Below are 21,507 nucleotides of genomic sequence, written 5' to 3' on the forward strand. Positions count from 1 at the left end.
CATAACTAGTTTGAACAAACATAAAGAATTAAAATTCTAGTTTGAACCAATATGAAATAGTAAAGATAGTTTCCTAAGCCTAAAATATATTAAGAAAAAGGTTTCTTACATTATAGAAAAGTCTCAAACAAACATCAAATGTCAGAAAAAAGTATACATTAAATTGAATTTTGAGAGATCTTCAAATTTCTGAGAGGACAATTAAAAAGTTTTAAAAAACGGACCTGAAACTGGAACACAACTCATTCTCATATTGTGACTTGGTCATTTATTTCTATGACAGGGATGTGAGCTATTTTGGACTAATTTTCCTTCCTTTTATACCTTTCTTCTATCAAAGGGCATTCTTTGATGGTTAGTTTTTTAAGAGAGGTGGGGAGGCTGTCTTCTGGTAATGACTCTAGTTGTTTACAATCATCAAATCGAAGTGATTTCAGCGAGGAAGGAAGGCAGTTTTCTGGCAATGACTTGAGAAGTCGACAATCATCAAAGTAGACACTTCGAAGAGAGGAGATTATGTATTTTGCAAATGATTTAATTAGTATAATATATTTTAGACGATTAATTAATAACAATAGTTAGTTTTTTTTTAATAATATTTGACTTTTATTTAAACTTTTCTTTAATGTATTATTTATAGACGGCTATGATTCATTGAGAGTGTATATAACTTTTACAGTTGATAAGTTTAAGGTACTAATGCTTTCTTAACATTGCAGCATGCTATTACCGTAGCCTCTATGCAACAACTTCCGGACTTCTTTAGGATAAAAAGTAATCTAATATGACTTGAAAAGTATTATAGAAAAGTTGCAAACTATCAAATTAAAAAGCGTAGTATGCTTTAAAAGTATTACAGAGCTTATTGCATTGTACTCATGCAGGTTATGAAGAATACTCAAGATGCAATCAAATGATGATCAAATACAGACTTAATATTAGCTACGTAAATCAAATCTTGCGAAAATCAACTGAAAGTATTTGATTCCTCTAAAACAAGTTTACATGAAGAACCACAACAATAGCATGCACTCCTTTTATCTTCAATTCATCAACTGGGTTGTTTTTCATCCACTTAGGCCTCACCTGAAAATAAGACCACAAAAATTACTTTCCTTTTCAATATTGGCCAACAGTTTTCACAGAATTGTCGAAGAGGCGAAGAAGTAAAATCGGTAAGAGTTTAAGAAAATGAAGATTAAATAAGCATTTCCCTTTCATTTTCTCAATAACAGATTGTCAAATTCTCATTATAGTATAAAATGTATCAGTTAACAAAAACATATGATTATAGTTTTCTTCACAAACAAGCGCATTTCATACCAAAACATAATGTGTTATTTATTCATCAAATGCAAAAGATTTGATTCTTTGCAATTTTCATTTAAAAGCGTTGCTGGAACCAATATTAAAGACTAATGATAGTGTCCTTCGCATAAAATTTCTAACACGAGTTTAAAAGTCTCAAACAACATTATGTCAAGTGATTTTTGGAATAAAATTTGCAGAAAAAGTAAACATTGTATCTCAGACAGCGGAAACATAAAATGTTGATCCATTAGATGATATGAAAATGTTTAGAGATGTGTTTGGATTGTGAACATAAATAAAAATGTATGAAAGAGAAAATCATACCTGAAACAACGCGAAGGCAGCTTGTCTTCATATTGTGAGTTGGCCATTTATTCGTATGACAGGGATGTGAGAAATTTTGGACCAATTTTCCTTCCTTTTGTACCTTTCTTCTAACAAAGGGCAATCTCTGATGGTGAGTTTCTTAAGAGAGGCAGGGAGGCTGTCTTCTGGTAATGACTCTAGCAGAGGGCATTTTTTTATAGTCAGTAGCTTAAGAGAGGCAGGGAGGCTGTTTTCTGGTAATGACTCTAGTCTTTCACAATTAATGAATTGAATTGATTTCAGCGAGGAAGGAACGCGGTTTTCTGGCAATGACTTAAGATGTAAACAACTCAGCAAGTGGAGATTTTGGAGAGAGGAGAGGTGTGGAAGCCCATTTCCTTCAAAGGACATATTACTGACAGTGAGAGACACAAGGGAGATGGGGAGAAACGAATCCATCGTCAAGGTGTTATCCATTTCTCCCCTTTCTTGAATTGACAAATTTGAAAGAGCTGTTAGGTCTTGGAGACCCCATTCCTTTACATGCGGCTTTGTTCTTTTGCATTCAATCACAAGTGATTGTAATTTGGAGGGTAGACAAACTCCTTCACAAAATGACAACTCTCCATGACAGCAAAGATTCAAATGTTCAAGATTGGTGAGCGTGTCCAACCGAAGATTGACTTTAAATGATTCAATTGAGGGATCGGATATGATGCGAAGTGATTGGAGGGTTGACTGCCGACGTGAAGGACTTTCTGAAATAAAAGTGGAATTCATACTCCTACACTTTAGAATGGAAAGTGATTGGAGCGCAGGGAAACCATCAAGTGGAAATGATGTAAGTGAATCGCAGCTATCCCACATATAAAGACTCACAAGTGATGTGTAATTTTGAAATGTTTCGAAAGGCATGAAGGATAACTTCCTACACCCATCAATATCAAGTGACTGCAATGAAGCGGGTAGACCATTTGTGGGAAATGCAGTGAGAGATTGAATATTCCAGAGTGTCAAACGAGTAAGACAAATACTACTCGTGATCACTTTAGAAAAAAACATTAACCATGGAGTGCTTTGAGTATACACTTCCCACTTTAAATCTTCTTCAATTTTTACTTTTTTGATTGCCGAAAGCCAATTCAAAGTATGGGAATTTTCCATTAGGTTATAACAACCTCTTATTTCAATTTCTTCCATGCAAGAAAGGTGGCCAGGTAAATCTCCCCTTAGTTCAGGACAATCAAGTAACTTCATAGTTTTAAGTCGTGGAAATGCAAAATTTATGCCTTCAAAGGAAATCCAATCCTTCCAATTTGGCATGCTGTGAAATTCCATATGCTCAAGGGAAGGAAATGGTTGGAAGGTAGAATTGGAACATTCTACTTCCTCAACACAATAGAACTCTGGACCCATTGTCTCCAATAACAACAAATTCGATATACTCAGCTTCTTGAGAGAAGGTAGTTGGCCTAGTGGTGGAAGTGCCATGCAATATTCACAATTATAAATACCAATGGACACCATGTTAGAAAACGAAGAATTTCCCAACCAATTCGGAAAACTTGTCCCTCCATACAAATCAATGACTAGGCTCTTCAAATTTATTGGTGGTTGCAACATTTCGAGCACAACTTTAACTTTTAGTGAATCTTCACACTGTTTACCCCATTTCAACTCTAACACCTCAATTTTCTCTTTGTTTTTCAGGTTGGCATCTTCTGCCTCTTTTGCATCAAAGACATTGTATAGGTTTTTGATGGTAAATTTTCCTTGTAGGTTTGGAAATTTCCTTAGCTCTTTGATAGATAATCCTTCATGTCGCTTACCCACTAAAAAAACAGTCAAAGTTTGGAGGTTTTCTAGTCCACCAATTTCCATGGGCAACTCTTTTATGTGAGTCCCACTTATATCAAGGTGACGTAAACTGATTAAATTTCCCATATGCACTGGCAATTCAGTGAGACTGTAGCAACCTAATAAATTCAAAGTTTGCAAATTGTAGAGGTTACATATTCTATCAGGCAAGCTTTTGATTGCAGTTTTGGAAAGATCTAGATACCGCAACTGCACCAAATTACCAATTGAATCTGATAGCTTGGTGAAGTTTCTATATTGTGATAGCGACAAGACGCGCAACCTTTTGAATAGTGATAGCAGATCATCAACCACCGTGATGGATAACGAATTGTATGACCTCCCAAAATTAATGGGTAGGAAGCTTCGCAAGTGTTTAAAATTGTAGAAGTGCTTGAAATTCATGAAAACATCATACTCTTCTTGATTATATGATAAATGACGAACCTTTTCAGGAATGTCACCACATTCAGACCTACTACAAATTTTTCCAGATACGGATGTAGCTAAGTCGTTGATAAGGTCATGCATGACAAACAATTTTCCACGAGCACCATCATTTAATCGTTGAATTAAGGATCTAGACAACAATTCTGCAAAGCAGTCATCACCTACTTCCTCCGCCAATTTTCCCACATGAGAATAATCAAGGAAGCCTTCGGCCATCCACAACCGAACCAATTTCTTCCTATCAAGTGGATGATCCTTTGGAAAAATTGAACAATACGCAAAACATCGTTTCAAATGAGACGGGAGAGATTGGTAACTTAAACGCAAAGCCGGCATAATGTTATCATTCGGTAAGTTCCATACTTCGCTATTCAAAATTGCAGTCCATTCGGTTGTGTCTACTCTTGAACGTAGAAGTCCTCCTAGTGTTTTCGCGGCTATTGGCAATCCGTCACACTTTCTTGCAATCTTCCTACCAATCTCTTCAAATGCTATGTTTTTTCCGGCGTGATATTCATCACTTCCGAATGCATGTTTTGAGAGTATAGACCAACAATCTTCATTTGACAGATGGTCTAATTTATAAATAGGAAATGTCTTTGTCATCTCTGCAACTTTTTGTTGACGCGTTGTTATAATCACCGAACTTCCAGGTTTTCCATCAACAAGGGGACTTACTAGCTCATCCCAATCATTGTAACTATCATTCCACAAATCATCCAGCACAAACAAAAATCTTTTCTTCCTCGTGTTTTTATTTAATTCAACTCGAAGAATATCAAGATTATCGCTTTCCCATACCTTTGAAGAAGCAGATGTTGTATTTCTAATAACAGATTCAAGGAGGCTCTTGGTTATTCTCACAACATCGAAATCCTCTGATACGCAAACCCAGACTTTGAAATCAAAATGTTGTTCAACTTTTTCATTATTGTAAACCAGTTGTGCAAGAGTCGTTTTTCCGACACCTCCCATACCCAAAATTGCAACAACACCTAAATTATTGTTTTTGCTGGTGCCACAATTTGATACAAGCATATTGATGATTGATTCTTTATCAACCTCCCTACCGACTATGACAGATTCATTAACCCCTGAACTTGAAGGTGGTCTTCGTGAAACTCTAGCACTTTTTGTTTGCAATCCAAGGGTATCTTTATGTTGTGCAAAAGGTTCAAGTGTTTCACACATGATCTTCAATTGGGAATTGATATCTCGATAGAAGTTTTTGAAAGGAGATGAAAGGAAATTCAACACCTGATTAGTTCTTCTTCCAGCTTGTCTATTCTCCATCTTGCACCGAAGGGAGTCGTAACTTATTTCATTGACCAAATCCTCAGCATCTAAGACAATATCTTTCAAGTCATCTAGCCATTTTTTGACAGCAAGATTGTTGATCTGCCTCTCTTCTGCATCATCCAGCACAGCCTGAAGAGTGAGCAGGGTTGTTTGTAACTTTCTCAATAGGGAGACATCCAGCTTGGTGTTTTGAATGTAATCAAGAAACTCAGTTGAAGCAAGTTTCTCAAGTAAGGTTTGAAGAGTTGCAGAGAGAAAAGCACCTCCTATCATAGTTGCAGCCATCTTGTATGGATTTTGTAAAGCAAATCAACTAGTAAGGAAGTTGTAGCTAATAGTTGAATTTTGAAAAAGATTAAGAGCTATGAATATTGAGAGATAGCAGTAATTGAAAGTAAGGAGTAAAGACTCAATGGCATGAGAATAAATGGATAAGAGTAGTGTTTTTGGATGAATGGTTGGCTGTAAAAGAAGACTCACATGTGAATGAATATTACTTGTTTGTTTCTGAGAAATGCACATTAATGGTTTATGGATCCATATCCACTGAAATTGCTCGACCTCATTCAGTGCATGGGCCCATAACAAAGACATAACACAACCACACAGTCAAATATGGTGTACTAGACTACTGTTGTGTAAATTGACAAAAGCCAATGCATAGTAGGCGGCGTTTCCGATAGACGACCACAACCTTCTATTTTAATTTCTTCTATGGAATAAAGGTGACTAGGAAAATGTAGTTAAATTCAAACTATCTTTCCATTGAGTTAGAATCATTTGACATATTTGTTACCTTTGCAGATTTTAAGTTCCGGACTTTAGCATATTTACCATTGGATGTTGCCTAATGCATGTGTAGATTTCAAGTTCCATGATGATCATTCCGGTGGTGTAAAATGATGAGCAAATCTTCAGCATCAAATATTGCATCATTCAAGTCTTCGAGCCATTGTTTATCATGAATATCCTTGAACTGCTTCTGTTCTGCATCAACCAGCACAGCTTGAAGAGCTGATAGTGTTGTTTCAAATGAAAACACGAAACTCCGAGAAGGTAAGTCTGTCTGCTATGATTTGAATTGTAGCCAAGAGAAAGGCGCCTTCCGCCATAGTTGGAGCCATATTGCTATGAATATTGAAGGATAGAGACTAGTCTTTGTTGAGCATTTTTTGTTATATTTATCATATAATTGAACAAATCCTTAGCATCAAAGATTGCATCTTAAATCCATCAATGACTCATTAAATTTGATGTTTTTGATATAATCATGAAACAGACTGAGTTGAAGTTAGTTTGTCCATTCAGGTTTGAACAAAACAGACAGAAATGTATTTCCTCCAACCAAAACTGCAGCCATCTCTTACAAGTTGAGTGAAGTTAGACATAACTAATTGTATGGTAGCTTGGATATCTATCATACAAATGTAGATATCTTCAAGAAACTTTCATGCACTTATGGCTGTACTGCATGAGAAAGAGTAGTCTTGGCCACAGGAGAGGCATACAAGTTGTATACCTCTTCAAGAAACTTTCTTTAATTGAATATTAGCTATTATGATTAAGTTAATGAGAATTTTATGTTAAGGTTATTTTTTCGAGCTATTTTTTATAATTTTGTCTATTTGTTGGGATCTTACAATCCGAGTTACGATCCTACTATTTACGCTTTTTCCATATCCTAACGCTCTTTATTGAGACCCCGATTTTGACAACCATGCATACAACCATATGATAGCTCCGTACTTTTCATAGATTTTGACGTGCGTTCGATGTTAAATGTGTATACCTCTTTTGGTTCAGCATGTTGTGGGAGTCAAACTCCTTCCGCTGGACCCAACCCAGAACCAGGCCAGCCTCCGGTACTCACCACAAGAAAAACCAGAGACAATAAAAAACAGCAGAAAATGAAGAAAATTTGTTGGAAATGACGTTTTTCGATAGCTTACAATCTGCAACAGGGCCATTGTAATAATGCTTGTCAAGAATGATATTCGACGGTAGTGTCCATCAAGAATATATTTCGGTCTGAAACTTTATCGACAAATCAGAAACTTAAGCAATGATCAAACCCATTAGAAATCACACGGTAATGAACAATATTCCTTGATTTGAATAAACACTATAATCGTTGGAGCAAGCATATGGAAAATTTCCTCAGATTTACTAACCCCAAGAGAAAAATAAAAATAAGTAATCCGATATGACTTGAAGAGTATCATGGAAAAGTCTCAAACTGACAAATTTCAGAAAGTGATTCTTGGAATTAATAGTTGCATTAAAAACAAGTTAAAAAGCACAGTATCTTTTAGAGCATCAATCTTTATGTTACTCAAAAAAGTTGCTTGTACTTAGAAGCAAGAACAATACGGATTCTTCAAGTTGCACATTCTGACAAAGAAATGGAACAGACGATTTGAAACTTCATTTTTCTGAATCATATGAGCATTCAAATATGATAAGAATATATTACAAACATTGGCTACTGTAGGGTTGTCGAAAATAATAATACAAAGATGCAATCAAATGATGATAAAATACACACCGAATATTAGCCAAGTAAATCAAATTCTGATGAAAATCATTTGGTTCCTCTAAAACAAGTTTACATGCAACAATAGCATGCACCTCATTTGTGTTCAATTCATCAAGTGACCATTCAATTAATAAAATTGAAATTGGCTAACTTTTTGCACAGAATGATCCAAGAAGTAAAATTGCTTAGCAAAGAATATACACGAAAAGAGAAACGGTGATTCAGAAAAGTAGTTAGACCATATTGGAAGTGACCAATTAGTAATTTAACTTTATCCAACAAATGTGCAAAAGATTTGGTTATGTGCAATTTCTACTTAGCTAGTCATAGAAAATATAAAGAATTAAAAAGCACACCTCTAGAAGTAGGCGTGTCGCGGTGTCCAACATTTGTATGACACGAGACAAAAGAGTCAAACAAGTGTGGGAAAAGTCAAACAAGTGTCTCCAAATAATTGATTTTATTTCTTGGCTTCGACACATTTTGAATCGTTATGTCACTCTTACACACGTGTCCGATAATTCATACAAATTTTCTTTAATAAAAATTGTGTTTTATTTCTTCAACATACTTTATTCATTTTCTAGACAAATCTCACTCACGATTAAAAGGGTTAAACATATATTAAAGAAATGTTATCAATGAAGAATTAAACACATTAATTTTCTTTATAATATTTTTAAATCTTTTGATATTAGATGAATGAATGAAACTCAAAAACTATGACATATATAGCGGTGTCGGTGTCAGTGTCCTAGGTTTTTGACATGTCGGTGTTGGAGTGTCCGTGTGCATGTCGCGGTGTCTGTATTAGAGTGTGTGCTTCATATTATAAAAGTCCATTTCCACAATCCATGAGGCATGAAGGATAAATTCCTACACCATTTAATATCAAGTGACTGCAATGAAGTGGGTAGACCATTTGCGGGAAATTCAGAAAGAAACGAAATGTCCCCTAAGTTTAGAACACTTAGATAACTTCATAGTTTTAGGTTGAGAAAAAACATAATTTATACCTTCAAAGGGAAGTCATTCCTTCCGTTAAGAAATATGGTTGGGCCTAACTCAACCCTACAAAACCGGTTAGTAGGGTAAGGATTGCCCCCACTTATAAGCACATGTTCAGGCTATATATTGTCCGATGTGGGACTCTTAACACCTTCCAATTTGGCATGCTTTGAAATTTTCTATGCTCAAGGGATGGAAATGGCTGAAAGGAAAAATTAGAACCTTCTCCTTCATGGACACAGTAGAACTCAGGACCAATTGTCTCCAATAACAATAAATTCGATATAGCAAGCTTCTTGAGAGAAGGTAATTTCCCTAGAGGTGGAAGTGTCAATCATTTATGCGAAGAGACACCATGTTAGAAAACGAAGAATTTCCCAATCAACTCGGAAAACTTGTCCCACCATATAAGTCAATTTTAAGGCTCTTCAAATTTATTGGTGGTTGCAACATTTCAAGAACAACTTTAACTTTTTGTGAGTCTTCACTTATTTCTCAATTTTCACTTTTCTTTTCAGTTTGGCATCTTCTGCCTATTTGGCATCAAAGACATTATCCAGAGGTATTTTATGGTATGTTTTCCCTATAGGTTTAGGAATTCCCTTAGCTCTTTGATACTGAACCCTACATTTTGCTTACCTACTAAAAAAAGGTCAAAGTTTGGAGGTCTTCCAGTCCACCAATTTCGAGGGGCAACTCATTTATGTTACTCCCACTTATATCAAGGTGACGTAAATTAATTAAATTTCCCATATGAACTGGCAATTCAGTGAGACTCCAACAACCTAATAAAACCAAAGTTTGCAAATTGTAAAGGCTACATAATGTATCCGATAAGGTTTTGATATTAGTGTTGAAGAGATCTAGATATCGCAACTGCACCAAATTGCCAATTGAGTTTGGTAGCTTGATGAAGGTTATGTGTACTTTGATAATGATAACACATGTAACCTTGAGTCCACTTTGGTGGGTATGCAAGTACATAATAACCAATACTTAATGGGCAAGAAGCAAGAAGCTTCCCAAGTATTTGAAACTATAGAATTGCTTAAACTTCATGGAAATGTCATATGCATCTTGCATATATGACAAATGACGAAACTTTTCAAAGATGTCACCACAATCTAACCTACGACAACCATGAAAAACATTTTTCCACGACCACCGTCATTTGATCAATGGATCAAGAAAAATACTTTTAAATAATCCATGATTTTCGAGGGACGGAGAGTTTTTGAAGTCAATTTCCATCAAAGGACTTCATATTATATAAATTATGGATAGCCAGAGTCACAAGGGAGATGGGTAGCAACGATTCCTTCATCAGCGTGTAAAATATGTCATCACCCAATCCCATACGCAAACCTGAAAGAGCGGTTAGGCCTTGGAGACCCCATTCTGTTAGAGGAGCTGTTGTTCCTTTAGACACAACCACAATTGATTGTAATTTGGGAGGTAAGTTTGGAGGTTTTCCACTCAACCAATTTCGAGAGGCAATTCATTTATGTTACTCCCACTTATATCAAGGTGACGTAAATTGATTAAATTTCTCATATGAATTGGAAATTCAATGAGACTCCAACAACCTAATAAAATCAAAGTTTGCAAATTGTAAAGGCTACATACTGTATCCGGTAAGGTTTTGATATTAGTGTGGAGAGATCTAGATATCGCAACTGCACCAAATTGCCAATTGAGTCTGGTAGCTTGGTGAAGGTTATGTGTACTTTGATAATGATAACACACGTAACCTTTTGAGTGTTGGAAGGAAATCAACAACCACTTTGGTGGTTTTTCAAGTGCATAATAACCAATACTTAATGGGCAAGAAGCTAGAAGTTTCGCAAGTATTTAAAACTATAGAATTGCTTAAACTTCATGGAAATGTCATACGCATCTTGCATATATGACAAATGACGAACCTTTTCAGAGATGTCACCACAATCTAACCTACGACAACCATGAAAAACATTTTTCCACGACCACCGTCATTTGATCAATGGATCAAGAAAAATACTTTTAAATAATCCATGTCGATTTCTGAATATCATAATTTATGTAAGATTAGGCCGGCAATGTAAAATATGATGTTTCATACAATTATTCACCAACGACCATAAAGCAAAGTAACATGCTTCCTGACAATATTTTGTTATATTAACAAATTCACATTTACAGCTCAAATAGTTATGTTTTCACTCTCTATCCTCTCCTGCTCTTCATTCATACACTCAAACATTTCGGACAGGCACTTTACTATAATAAATTTACATTACTGATAAACAATTTTTAAAAACATGAAAGCCAAACAAGGTAGATGAGTTTAATGAGATGTCTAACAATAACAATAGTAATTACATATCTAATTGATGATGATTATTCGGCAGGTGTATTGATTGTGTGGAAATAATAAATAAAGATTGTATGATTGTATCATCTACAAGGATTTGTTATTTAACAAAACTACGATTGTGAGAATAAAAAAAAGTAAAGGTTGAGGGGTTTTCGAGTTATTTTTACAAAAAGTAAATTTGTTCTGAATTCAATATAAGAAAAACGACTAGGTTTTACCGTAAATACCATGTTTATCCCTTGCTGATGTTTAATGCATTAGATGAATGTTAAAGTCGTTATATTTTTACGGAGAATTAACAAAGCCACTATACTCAATCCTTTGGTGTATAGCTCACTAATTTCTACCAGTGACTTCCTATCCATATTCGGTCGACGAAACCACTACTAGTGGTCTCCTATACCTATTCATTTGGCAAAAATGGATTAATTATCCTTGTTCAGACTCATAGGCTTAGGGTCAATAATCCTTACTCGATTCATATTATCACCGCATCCACACATAATAAGAATTAAGAACAAGGATAATTAAATAGAAAATATAACTTCAATTATTCCTTAAACATCATATTAAGCATATAATCCAACATGTTCAAAACCAGCTCATCAGCCAAAACCTAATCTAAAGTACTTTAGATACTCATAGTAATACAATAAAATACCAAGAGTTGAGAAGATGATTGCATGTGAAATTCTTGAAGAGTTTGGCCATCATTAGCTTCCAATGCTCTAAAAACGAAGCATGGACTCCGCTTGAGACACTGCGATACGACACGACACGAACACTTCGACAGCAATAATATCAAAAAGGACACCGACACTGCTATATATACGATAGTGTTTAAGCTTCAATTATCTATCTATTATTAAAAGTGATAAAAATGATCTAATGAGAATTAATGTCTTTAATTCTTCATTGATAATATTGTTTCAATATATGTCCAAAAGATGTGTAAGGAATGTTGAAAGCAAATACTTTTGAAAAACTTTATTTGAATTGTTCGACATGTGTTGTACGATTGTTATACGAATGTCCGACACCGATTTAAAGAGTGTCGAAACAATAAAAAAAATCTATTCTTTAGGAGACACTTGACTGACTTTTCTGACATTTATCTGACTTTTCCGGCACGTGTCATACGAGTGTCGAACACCGTGACACGCCCTCTCTTAGAGGTGTCTGCGCTTCATATCTAAAAGCTACCTTCATGGGACTCCTAGCCATCACTTTAAATTAAAATACGTAGAACCCTTAATTTTGAACTAGAAAAACCTATTTTTATATTGCAAAAACAACGCATCAGAAAAAGTCCATAAAAGTGACCTATCACGAGAGCACCACTGAGTATTGCGACCGCAATGTGACATCATCGCAATCACAATTCTTCCAATGTGCTTTTGGTCCTTTTGTACCCAATTTTAACGATCTCTTCCAACTATCTTCACTTGGTCAGTCTTGGTTATTCTTTGGCACTTTTGCTTCACTTTGACTTGATATTTCATCAAAATCACTCCAAATATTCGGGAAAAACATGTAATGATAGAGTGTCATCAAAACTCCAAATTTAATCTATTGGTTTTTCTCAAGTAACTTGCATGTAACTGCAATTTTAACAGAAAAACAACATGCTAACTATAACATTGTGAAGAGAGATTAGACCTATCAAATGAACATGTCATGAAGTGTGCTTTCTAATCTGAAGATCTGTTGAACCACATGTGGGATTTGCACTAATTCTCACACCACAAATACTATAGTGCTAGTATGGCAAGGTTTATATCACTAGTTCCCATGCAATGAAAAAGAAATCAGATTATGTACTATGCAGACCTTGTCTTTAACAGCCCTATTGACGAGAAAAATATATGGAATCTAATGGAATTTCGACATAAAAATTTAACTTATAACAATTTCTTCCATGCAACTAAGATGGCTAGGAAAATGTCCCCTTAGTTTGTGTAATTTACTTCTTTTCTTGGAAGTAAACAGATAAAAGTCAAAACATGGAAAATAGTAAAGATGAGTGTTTATTTGAAGAATATGGAAATGAGTCCAAGCCATAAAGAGAGAAGAGAATCAAGAGGAAAATATCAATTGAAATTACACATTTTTCACTCCCCACCAGTCTATCCACATTCTGTTACATACTCTTGTGCTCCGTCCCATTCCTTTCATTATCAATCGGCTACAGCTAATTTGGATTGCCTCGTTTGTCTAATTGTACCATAACATAAACCGATCATGTGCATGTCGCAGAGGTGGTAAACATGCTAGTCAAGGTTGTCAAACTCGACACTTGAAGATAAATGAAATCTGATTATGCACTATCCAGACCTTGTCATTAAATAGAAAATATATGGAATCTAATGGACATTTCAACATAAAAATTTAACTCTTGAAAACTAGTTAATAAGATACGAAAAAATTGATTTTCTAGAGATAGTCAAATGTCATAGAGATGAAATAGAAAATGTTTTATGTATATAACTGATAGTCGGAGACACAAGAGAACAGTGTGGCACTGCTTACAAAATGCACCAGTTTATAATCACAAGATAAATAGGGAAAAAAGTAATCTAATATGACTCGAAAAGTACAACAGAAAAGTCTCAAACTATAAAGAATACACAAAGATTTACGGCATTGTACTCTGTCTGACTGCCTAATGCAGCTTATGAAGAATACACAAAGATGCAATCAAATGATGATCAAGTACATACTTAATACTAGCTACGTAAATCAAATCTTGCGAAAATCAACGGAAACCATTTGATTCCTCTGAAACAAGTTTACAATAAGAAACACAACATTCAATATAGCATGCACCCCTTTTGTCTTCAATTCATCATGTGCGCTGTTTTTCATCCACTTAGGCCTCTCTTGAAAATAAGACCAAAACAATTACTTTCCTTTTCAATATTGTTACTAATAATTCAGTTGATAAAATTGAAATTGGCCAATAGTTTTCACAGAATTATCGCAGAAGTAAAATTGGTAAGAGTTTGTTTTAGAGACAGATTGTCAATTCTGGTTATAGTATAAAATTTTCCAGTTCACAAACAAACAGATTTCATAGCAAAACATAATGTGTTATTTATTGAAGCTGAATAACCATATCTCATAAAAGTTAAAATATTTGGTTTAACTTTATTCCACAAATGTGCAAAAGATTTGATTCTGTGCAATTTTAACAGAGGAAACATAAAAAAAGATTTGTATTTAAAAAAGAATACATTAAATCTCATATAGAGGAATGGAGCAGATATTGATATTTGGTTTTGTGTTGAGAATTGTGGAATAAAGTTATTAATCCATGAGATGATATATATGAAAATCTTTATAAATGTGTTTGGATTGTGAGCATTAATAAACAAGTATGAAAGAGAAAATGATACCTGAAACAACAGGAAGGCAACTTGTCCTCATATTGTGACTTGGAGATTTATTTGTATGTCTGGGATGTGAGCAATTTTGGACCAGTTTTCCTTCCTTTTATACCTTTCTTCTAACAGAGGGCATTCTCTGATGGTCAGTTTCTTCAGAGAGGAAGGAAGGTTGTCTTCTGGTAATGACTCTAGTTGTTTACAGAAAGAAAATTGAAGTGATTTCAGCGAGGAAGGAAGGCAGTTTTCTTGCAATGACTTAAGATGCTGACAATGATGAAAGTGGAGATTTTCGAGAGAGAACAGGTGTCGAAGTCCATTTCCTTCAAAGAAAATATTACCACCGACATAAAGAGTCACAAGGGAGACGGGGAGCATGGAATCAATTCTCAATATGTTATCCATTTTACCCTTTTCTCGAATTACCAATCTTGAAAGAGCGGTTAGGTGTTGGAGACCCCATTCCTTTACATGCGGCTTTGTTCTTCCGAAAGAAATATCAATTGTTTGTAATTTGGGGGGTAGACAAACTCCTTCACAAAATGACAACTCTCCAGGACAGCACAGATCCAAACGTTCAAGATTGGTGAGCGTGTCCAACCGAAGATTGACTTTAAGTGATTCAACTGATATGATTTGAAGTGATCGGAGGGTTGACTGCCGACGTGAAGGACTTTCTGAAATAAAAATGGAATTCATACTCCTACAACGATGGATGCAAAGTGTTTGGAGCGCAGGGAAACCATCAAGTGGAAATGATGTAAGTGAATCACAGCATTCCCACATATCAAGCCTCACAAGTGATGTGTAATTTTGAAATGTTTCGAAAGGCATGAAGGATAACTTGCTACAACTGTGAATACTAAGTGACTGCAATGAAGTGGGTAGACCATTTGTGGGAAATGCAGTGAGAGATTGAATAAACCAGAGTTCCAAGTGAGTAAGACAAATACTACTCACCATCATTTTTGAAATAAACATTGGGTAACTTTCAGCAGCAGCTGCATGTTGAAAGGGAGAGTCGGTGGATAAAACTTTATGATTAAAATCTTCTTTAATTGTCACTATTTTGATTGTCGATAGCCAATTCAAAGTATGGGTAGTTTCCAATAGCTTATAACAACCTCCTATTTTAATTTCTTCCATGCATGAAAGGTGGTCAGGCAAATCTCCTCTTAGTTCAGGACAATTATGTAACTCCATAGTTCTAAGTCGGGGAAATGCAAAATTTATACCTTCAAAGGAAATCCAATCCTTCCAATTTGGCATGCTGTGAAATTTCATATGCTCAAGGGAAGGAAATGGTTGGAAGGTAGAACTGGAACATTCTCCTTCCTCAACACAATAGAACTCTGGGCCAATTGTCTCCAATAACAACAAATTCGATATACTAAGCTTCTTGAGGGAAGGTAGTTGGCCTAGCGGTGGAAGTGTCATGCAGTATTCACAATTACGAATGTCAATGGACACCATGTTAGAAAATGAAGAATTTCCCAACCAATTCGGAAACCTTGTCCCTCCATACAAATCAATGACTAGGCTCTTCAAGTTTATTGGTGGTTGCAACATTTCGAGCACAATTTTCACTTTTAGTGAATCTTCACTTTGTTTTCCCCATATCAGCTCTAACTTCTCAATTTTCTCTTTGTTTTTCAGGTTGGCATCTTCCGCCTCTTTTGCATCAATGATATTGTTAAGGTTTTTTATGGTAAATTTTCCTTGTAGGTTTGGGAATTTCCTTAGCTCTTTGATACTTAACCCTTCACGTCGCTTACCCACTAAAAAAACAGTCAAAGTTTGGAGGTTTTCCAGTTCACCAATTTCCATAGGCAACTCTTTTATGGCAGTCCCACTTATATCAAGGTGACGTAAACTGATTAAATTTCCCATATGCACTGGCAATTCAGTGAGACTGTAGCAACCCAATAAATTCAAAGTTTGCAAATTGTAAAGGTTACATACTGTATCAGGCAAGCTTTTGATTTTAGTGAAGGACAAATCTAGATATCGCAATTGCACCAAATTACAAATTGAATCTGGTAGCTTGGTGATGTTTACATACTTTGAAAGCGATAACACCCGCAACCTTTTGAATGTTGGCAACAAATCATCAACCACCTTAATGGACAAGGTAGCTCTAAACCAATTACTGGAAATGGGTAGGAAGCTTCGCAAGCATTTTAAATTGTAGAAATGCTTGAAATTCATGAAAATATCATACGCTTCTTGATTATATGATAAATGTCGAACCTTTTCAGGAATGTCACCACATTCAGGCCTACTACAAATTTTTCCAGATACGGATGTAGCTAAGTCGTTGATAAGGTCATGCATGACAAACAATGTTCCACGAGCACCATCATTTGATTGTTGAATTAAGGACCTAGACAATAATTCAGCAAAGCAACCATCACCTACTTCCTCTAGCAATTTACCCTCGTGAGAATAATCAAGGAAGCCCTCTCCCATCCACAACAAAACCAATTGCTTCCTATCAAGTGGATAATCTTTTGGAAAAATTGAACAATATGCAAAACATCTTTTCAAATGAGACGGAAGATAACGGTAACTCAAATGCAACGCAGGTATAATATTATCATTCGGTAAATTCCATACATCACTGTTCAAAATCTCAGTCCACTCCGTTGTGTCTACTCTTGAACGTAGAAGTCCTCCTAGTGTTTTAGCAGCTATTGGCAATCCACCACACTTTCTTGCAATCTTCCTACCAATCTCTTCAAGGGCTGTGTTTTTCCTAGCATGATATTCATCACTTCCCAATGCATGTTTTGAGAGTATAGACCAACAATCTTCATGTGACAGAGGGTCTAATTTATAAATAGGAAATGTCTTTGCCATCTCTGCAACTTTTTGTTGACGCGTAGTTATAATCACTGAACTTCCAGGATTTCCATCAACAAGGGGACTTACTAGCTCATCCCAGTCATTGTAACTATCATTCCACAAATCGTCCAGCACAAACAAAAATCTCTTCTTCCTCGTGATTTTATTTAATTCAACTCGAAGAATATCAAGGTTATCGCTTTCCCATACCTTTGACGCAGCAAATGTTGTATTTCTAACAACAGATTCAAGGAGAGACTTGGTTACTCTCACAACATCGAAGTCCTCTGATACACAAACCCAGACTTTGAAATCAAAATGTTGTTCAACTTTTTCATTATTGTAGACCAGTTGTGCAAGGGTTGTTTTTCCGACACCGCCCATACCCAAAATTGCAACAACACCTAAATTATTGTTTTTGCTGGTGCCACAGTCTGAGTCTGATACAAGCATCTTGATGATTGTATCTTTATCTTCATTCCTACCGACCATGACAGATTCATTAACTCCTGAACTTGAAGGTGGTCTTCGAGAAACTCTAGCACTTTTTGTTTGCAATCCAAGGGTGTCTTTATGTTGTGCAAAAGGTTCAAGGGTTTCACACATGATCTTCAATTGGGAATTGATATCTCTATAGAAGTTTTTGAAAGGAGATGAAAGAAAGTTCCACACCTTATTAGTTCTGTTTCCAGCTTTAGTATTCTCCATCTTGCAGCGAAGGGAGTCGTAACTTATTTCATTGACCAAATCCTCAGCATCTAAGACAACATCTTTCAAGTCATCTAGCCATTTTTTGACAGCAAGATTGTTGATCTGCCTCTCTTCTGCATCATCCAGCACAGCCTGAAGAGTGAGCAAGGTTGTTTGTAACTTTCTCAAGAGGGAGACATCCAACTTGGTGTTTCTGATATAATCAAGAAACTCTGTTGAAGCAAGTTTCTCAACTAAGGTTTGAAGAGTTGCAGAGAGAAAAGCACCTCCTATCATAGTTGCCGCCATCTTGTTTGGATTTTGTTAAAGCAAATCAACTAGTAAGGAAGTTGTATCTTAATAGCTGAATTTTGAAAGAGAGTAAGAGCTATGAAGATTGAGAGATAGTAGTAATTGAAAGTAAGGAGTAAAGACTCAATGGCATGTGAATGAATGGATAAGACTAGTGTTTTTGGATGAATGGTTGGCTGTAAAAGGTAGAGAGACACAAGAAGTCTCACATGTGAATGAATAGTACTAGACTATTGTTGTGGACCCATATCCAATGAAATTGCTCAACCTCATTTAGTGCATGGGCCCATAAAAAAGACATGACACAACCACACAGTCAAATATGGTGTACTAGACTACTGTTGTGTAAAGACCACTTTTCTAACGCAAGGTATTCTTTATTAGTTCTGTTATTTCTTATACTATTTCTACTAAATATTGATACTGTTTTTTTTCTATCTTAGTGGTCTGGTTAAGTTAAAAGTTCTTATTTGAAAGAATTGATTGTTTTATGCTAAAATGAGTAGACCAAAACAAATGAGAACATAACCTGCAACCAGAAAAATTCCGGACTTAGATTCATGTTGTAACTGGTGTGAAAGGAAGGTTCAACCATATGCGGAAACCGCAGTTGGTTAACAACGTTCATTTCTTCTAAATGTTGCATACTGAATAGAAGATTTAATCAGTGATATTTTGGACGATACGAGTGTTCACTACCAAATATGAGAGTGAGGTGTAAATCTGAGCATGCCAACCGGAAATAGAACAGAAGCTTTCAACAGTAATATTTTGGACCATATTCTCCATTTACATATATATGAATTTAGAATATTACAATGTCTACTACATTCTAATCTTGCTTATGTAGATTATGAAGAATATACAAAGATGCTGATGATAAGAAAATACAAACTGAGTAACTAAGTAAGTCTAAACCCGTGGCAATTACAACCATTTTGCTCCTCTCAAACATTTTTACAAGAAGAATCATTACAATAACATGTCCCACTTTTGTCTTCAATTCGTCAAGTGAGCTTATTTTCATCCACTTTGGCCTCTCCTGAAAAGACGACAATATATACATGTTCGTTAAGATGATCAACAGTTAAGATAATCGCAAACATCCTCGGCTACAAGATTGTAGGATTTATGATTACCTTCAAAGCAAACATTCCAAAGAGAGAAGATCCTTTAAGGGCTCGGTCGACAGAAGGTGACACATCGGGAGGTGTGTTGCTGATGAACAATCCATATAAGCCCATACCGAAAATCAACATGACAGTACCAGCAAGATAAACATCTGCAGCACAAAGATTCATCCACTTTATTAGCAGAAGAAAAAGAGACTAAATGAAAGTAGTTAAGTAAGTCTTTCCGGTGTATGTATGAAATATCATAAATTACCAATTGCTTCAACCAGGAGAAGAACCATCTTTCCGGTGTGAACTCCTTTGACACAGCTTGACCAATAGACTTTGTATGCACCAACAATATAAACACAACCCTGAAATCATCAAAGATTATATACACAGTCAAATATGTGAAACTTAATTCGCGTTAAATTTTACCTTACATTATCACATGAAAACTAAAATAAAACCAAACAATTTTCATATAAGCTTTAAGCTGTTGTCATAAGCTATCTTGAAGAGGTTATCGGAATAAGATGAAAACAGCATATAGACGTGTCATAAGCTGTTTCCTTCCATAAACTGTTTCGAACAATCTCACAAGTACTTATGCAGGTATACAATGACTTGATCCAAACAAACCCTTGATTTTTTTACGGACAAATTTATAGCATCTTGTTTCTCATTTACTATAGGTGTTGAGAAAATGTACATTTAGAAAGCAGAGGAGTGAGCCAGCCAAGGAACCTGCAACGGCGAAGAGTGCCAAGAAACGGAAGTCGAAAATCACCTGATCAACACAAAACCAAAAAGATTACAATAGAAAAGGTAACACTCCATACTAGTAATATATCACTAAGTTCAAAATACTGAAAATGAAAATTTTGATTTCATAATCATATCATAATATAAAAGCATGACAGTTTCTCATATTGCAAAATACTTTGATCATTCTCATCTCAATTAGCATCAGCATAAGTCTAATTTAAATTTGAATATCATGACAATCACTAAGGCATACTTTTAAATTGAGGTACACAACTGCAATTGCGGCCGCAATATTGCTGATGCGGTTGTCAAACCGCAATTACAATGTGATTTAAAATCACACGTTCGACCGTATTAGGAACTCTATCAGACAATATTTCCCATATTTCTTGAAGTATTTTCATCAAAACTCAATTTCATAATCACAAAACTTAGTTTACTCCTGATACGATAAAAGAATCTTAATATCAAGTGTTTTTCAAACACCTCCCAATCAAAATTCACACGTAATGACCGCAATCGTAACACCCGCAACCGCAATGTGTAGAGGTATTCTTCACCATGAATAAACTAAAGTATAATTAGTCCCTAAAACATAGGAATATTAACTATTGCTCCTCATTGTTTTTAACTAGTCCTTATAGGCTATAACATGTTGATTCCAGTTACTATAATATGTAGAACATATGAAAGTAATAGTCCATGATATCATGATTAATTTCAAAACTAACATATATTAATAGAACTAGATCAAAACAACAAGAACCATAACAAATGAAATAACACAAATACCCTTTCTATGGAAGATTCTGTATTTTGAACCATCCTAAGAAGTGGGTTGCCATTAGTATTGGCAAAGGCATAGTTAAAGGCAGGCTCATGTGGCCTAGATTCAACAAAAGGAGTTGAAGATGGCACACTTTGTGGCGACGATGACGACGATGATGGTGCTTTTGAATCAGAAGAGCTTAAAGAAGCATTTATATGAGAAACTCTAAGGGGAAGCTTTGATGAACGATGAGTATGTAGAGAAAGAGAAGGTATAGAAGGAGTGATGAAGGTGTAACAAGAAAGAGCCATTGAATTTGTGTTACTAAGCTTTTTTTTTTTTACTATAAGATCATTTAGATATGGTAATACAATATCTAAGATGATACTATCCACACAAATTGTGACTAATGGAGACAAATCATTTTTGTCTTGTGAGAAGTAGTGGCATGAAAATGTCTCTGTTATTTACTTGCTTTTGGTTTCTTAGATATTTTCATTTTTCAAACA

The 21,507-nt window shown here is 35.3% G+C and overlaps 3 protein-coding genes across 4 annotated transcripts; all 3 read right to left on the bottom strand.

Moving 5' to 3' along the window:
- Positions 1–885: 885 nt before the first annotated feature.
- On the bottom strand, positions 886–5,708 carry LOC131662697 (putative disease resistance RPP13-like protein 1). The gene is made up of 2 exons (XM_058932551.1): positions 1,636–5,708; positions 886–1,086 (listed from the first exon to the last, which is right to left on the bottom strand). The coding sequence occupies exon 1, from the start codon at positions 5,506–5,508 to the stop codon at positions 1,663–1,665; it is 3,846 nt and encodes a 1,281-aa protein (XP_058788534.1). The 5' UTR covers positions 5,509–5,708; the 3' UTR covers positions 886–1,086; positions 1,636–1,662.
- A 7,876-nt stretch (positions 5,709–13,584) lies between these two features.
- On the bottom strand, positions 13,585–18,532 carry LOC131662698 (putative disease resistance RPP13-like protein 1). 2 transcript variants are annotated; one of them, XM_058932553.1, is made up of 2 exons: positions 14,516–18,532; positions 13,585–13,995 (listed from the first exon to the last, which is right to left on the bottom strand). In XM_058932553.1, the coding sequence occupies exon 1, from the start codon at positions 18,344–18,346 to the stop codon at positions 14,543–14,545; it is 3,804 nt and encodes a 1,267-aa protein (XP_058788536.1). In that variant the 5' UTR covers positions 18,347–18,532; the 3' UTR covers positions 13,585–13,995; positions 14,516–14,542. The 2 variants fall into 2 exon arrangements, with proteins under 2 accessions (XP_058788536.1, XP_058788535.1); XM_058932552.1 differs by having other exon boundaries at positions 13,585–13,999; positions 14,516–18,531.
- Positions 18,533–19,116: 584 nt separating this feature from the next.
- Positions 19,117–21,395, bottom strand: LOC131662700 (uncharacterized). Its single transcript, XM_058932556.1, has 5 exons — positions 21,022–21,395; positions 20,174–20,251; positions 19,736–19,835; positions 19,489–19,631; positions 19,117–19,391 (listed from the first exon to the last, which is right to left on the bottom strand). Exons 1-5 carry the CDS (start codon positions 21,307–21,309, stop codon positions 19,182–19,184), a joined length of 819 nt encoding a protein of 272 aa, XP_058788539.1. The 5' UTR covers positions 21,310–21,395; the 3' UTR covers positions 19,117–19,181.
- Between the last annotated feature and the right edge of the window lie 112 nt (positions 21,396–21,507).

The sequence above is a fragment of the Vicia villosa genome, linkage group LG3 (genome assembly GCF_029867415.1).
Source record: "Vicia villosa cultivar HV-30 ecotype Madison, WI linkage group LG3, Vvil1.0, whole genome shotgun sequence".
Taxonomy (NCBI): Eukaryota; Viridiplantae; Streptophyta; class Magnoliopsida; order Fabales; family Fabaceae; genus Vicia; species Vicia villosa.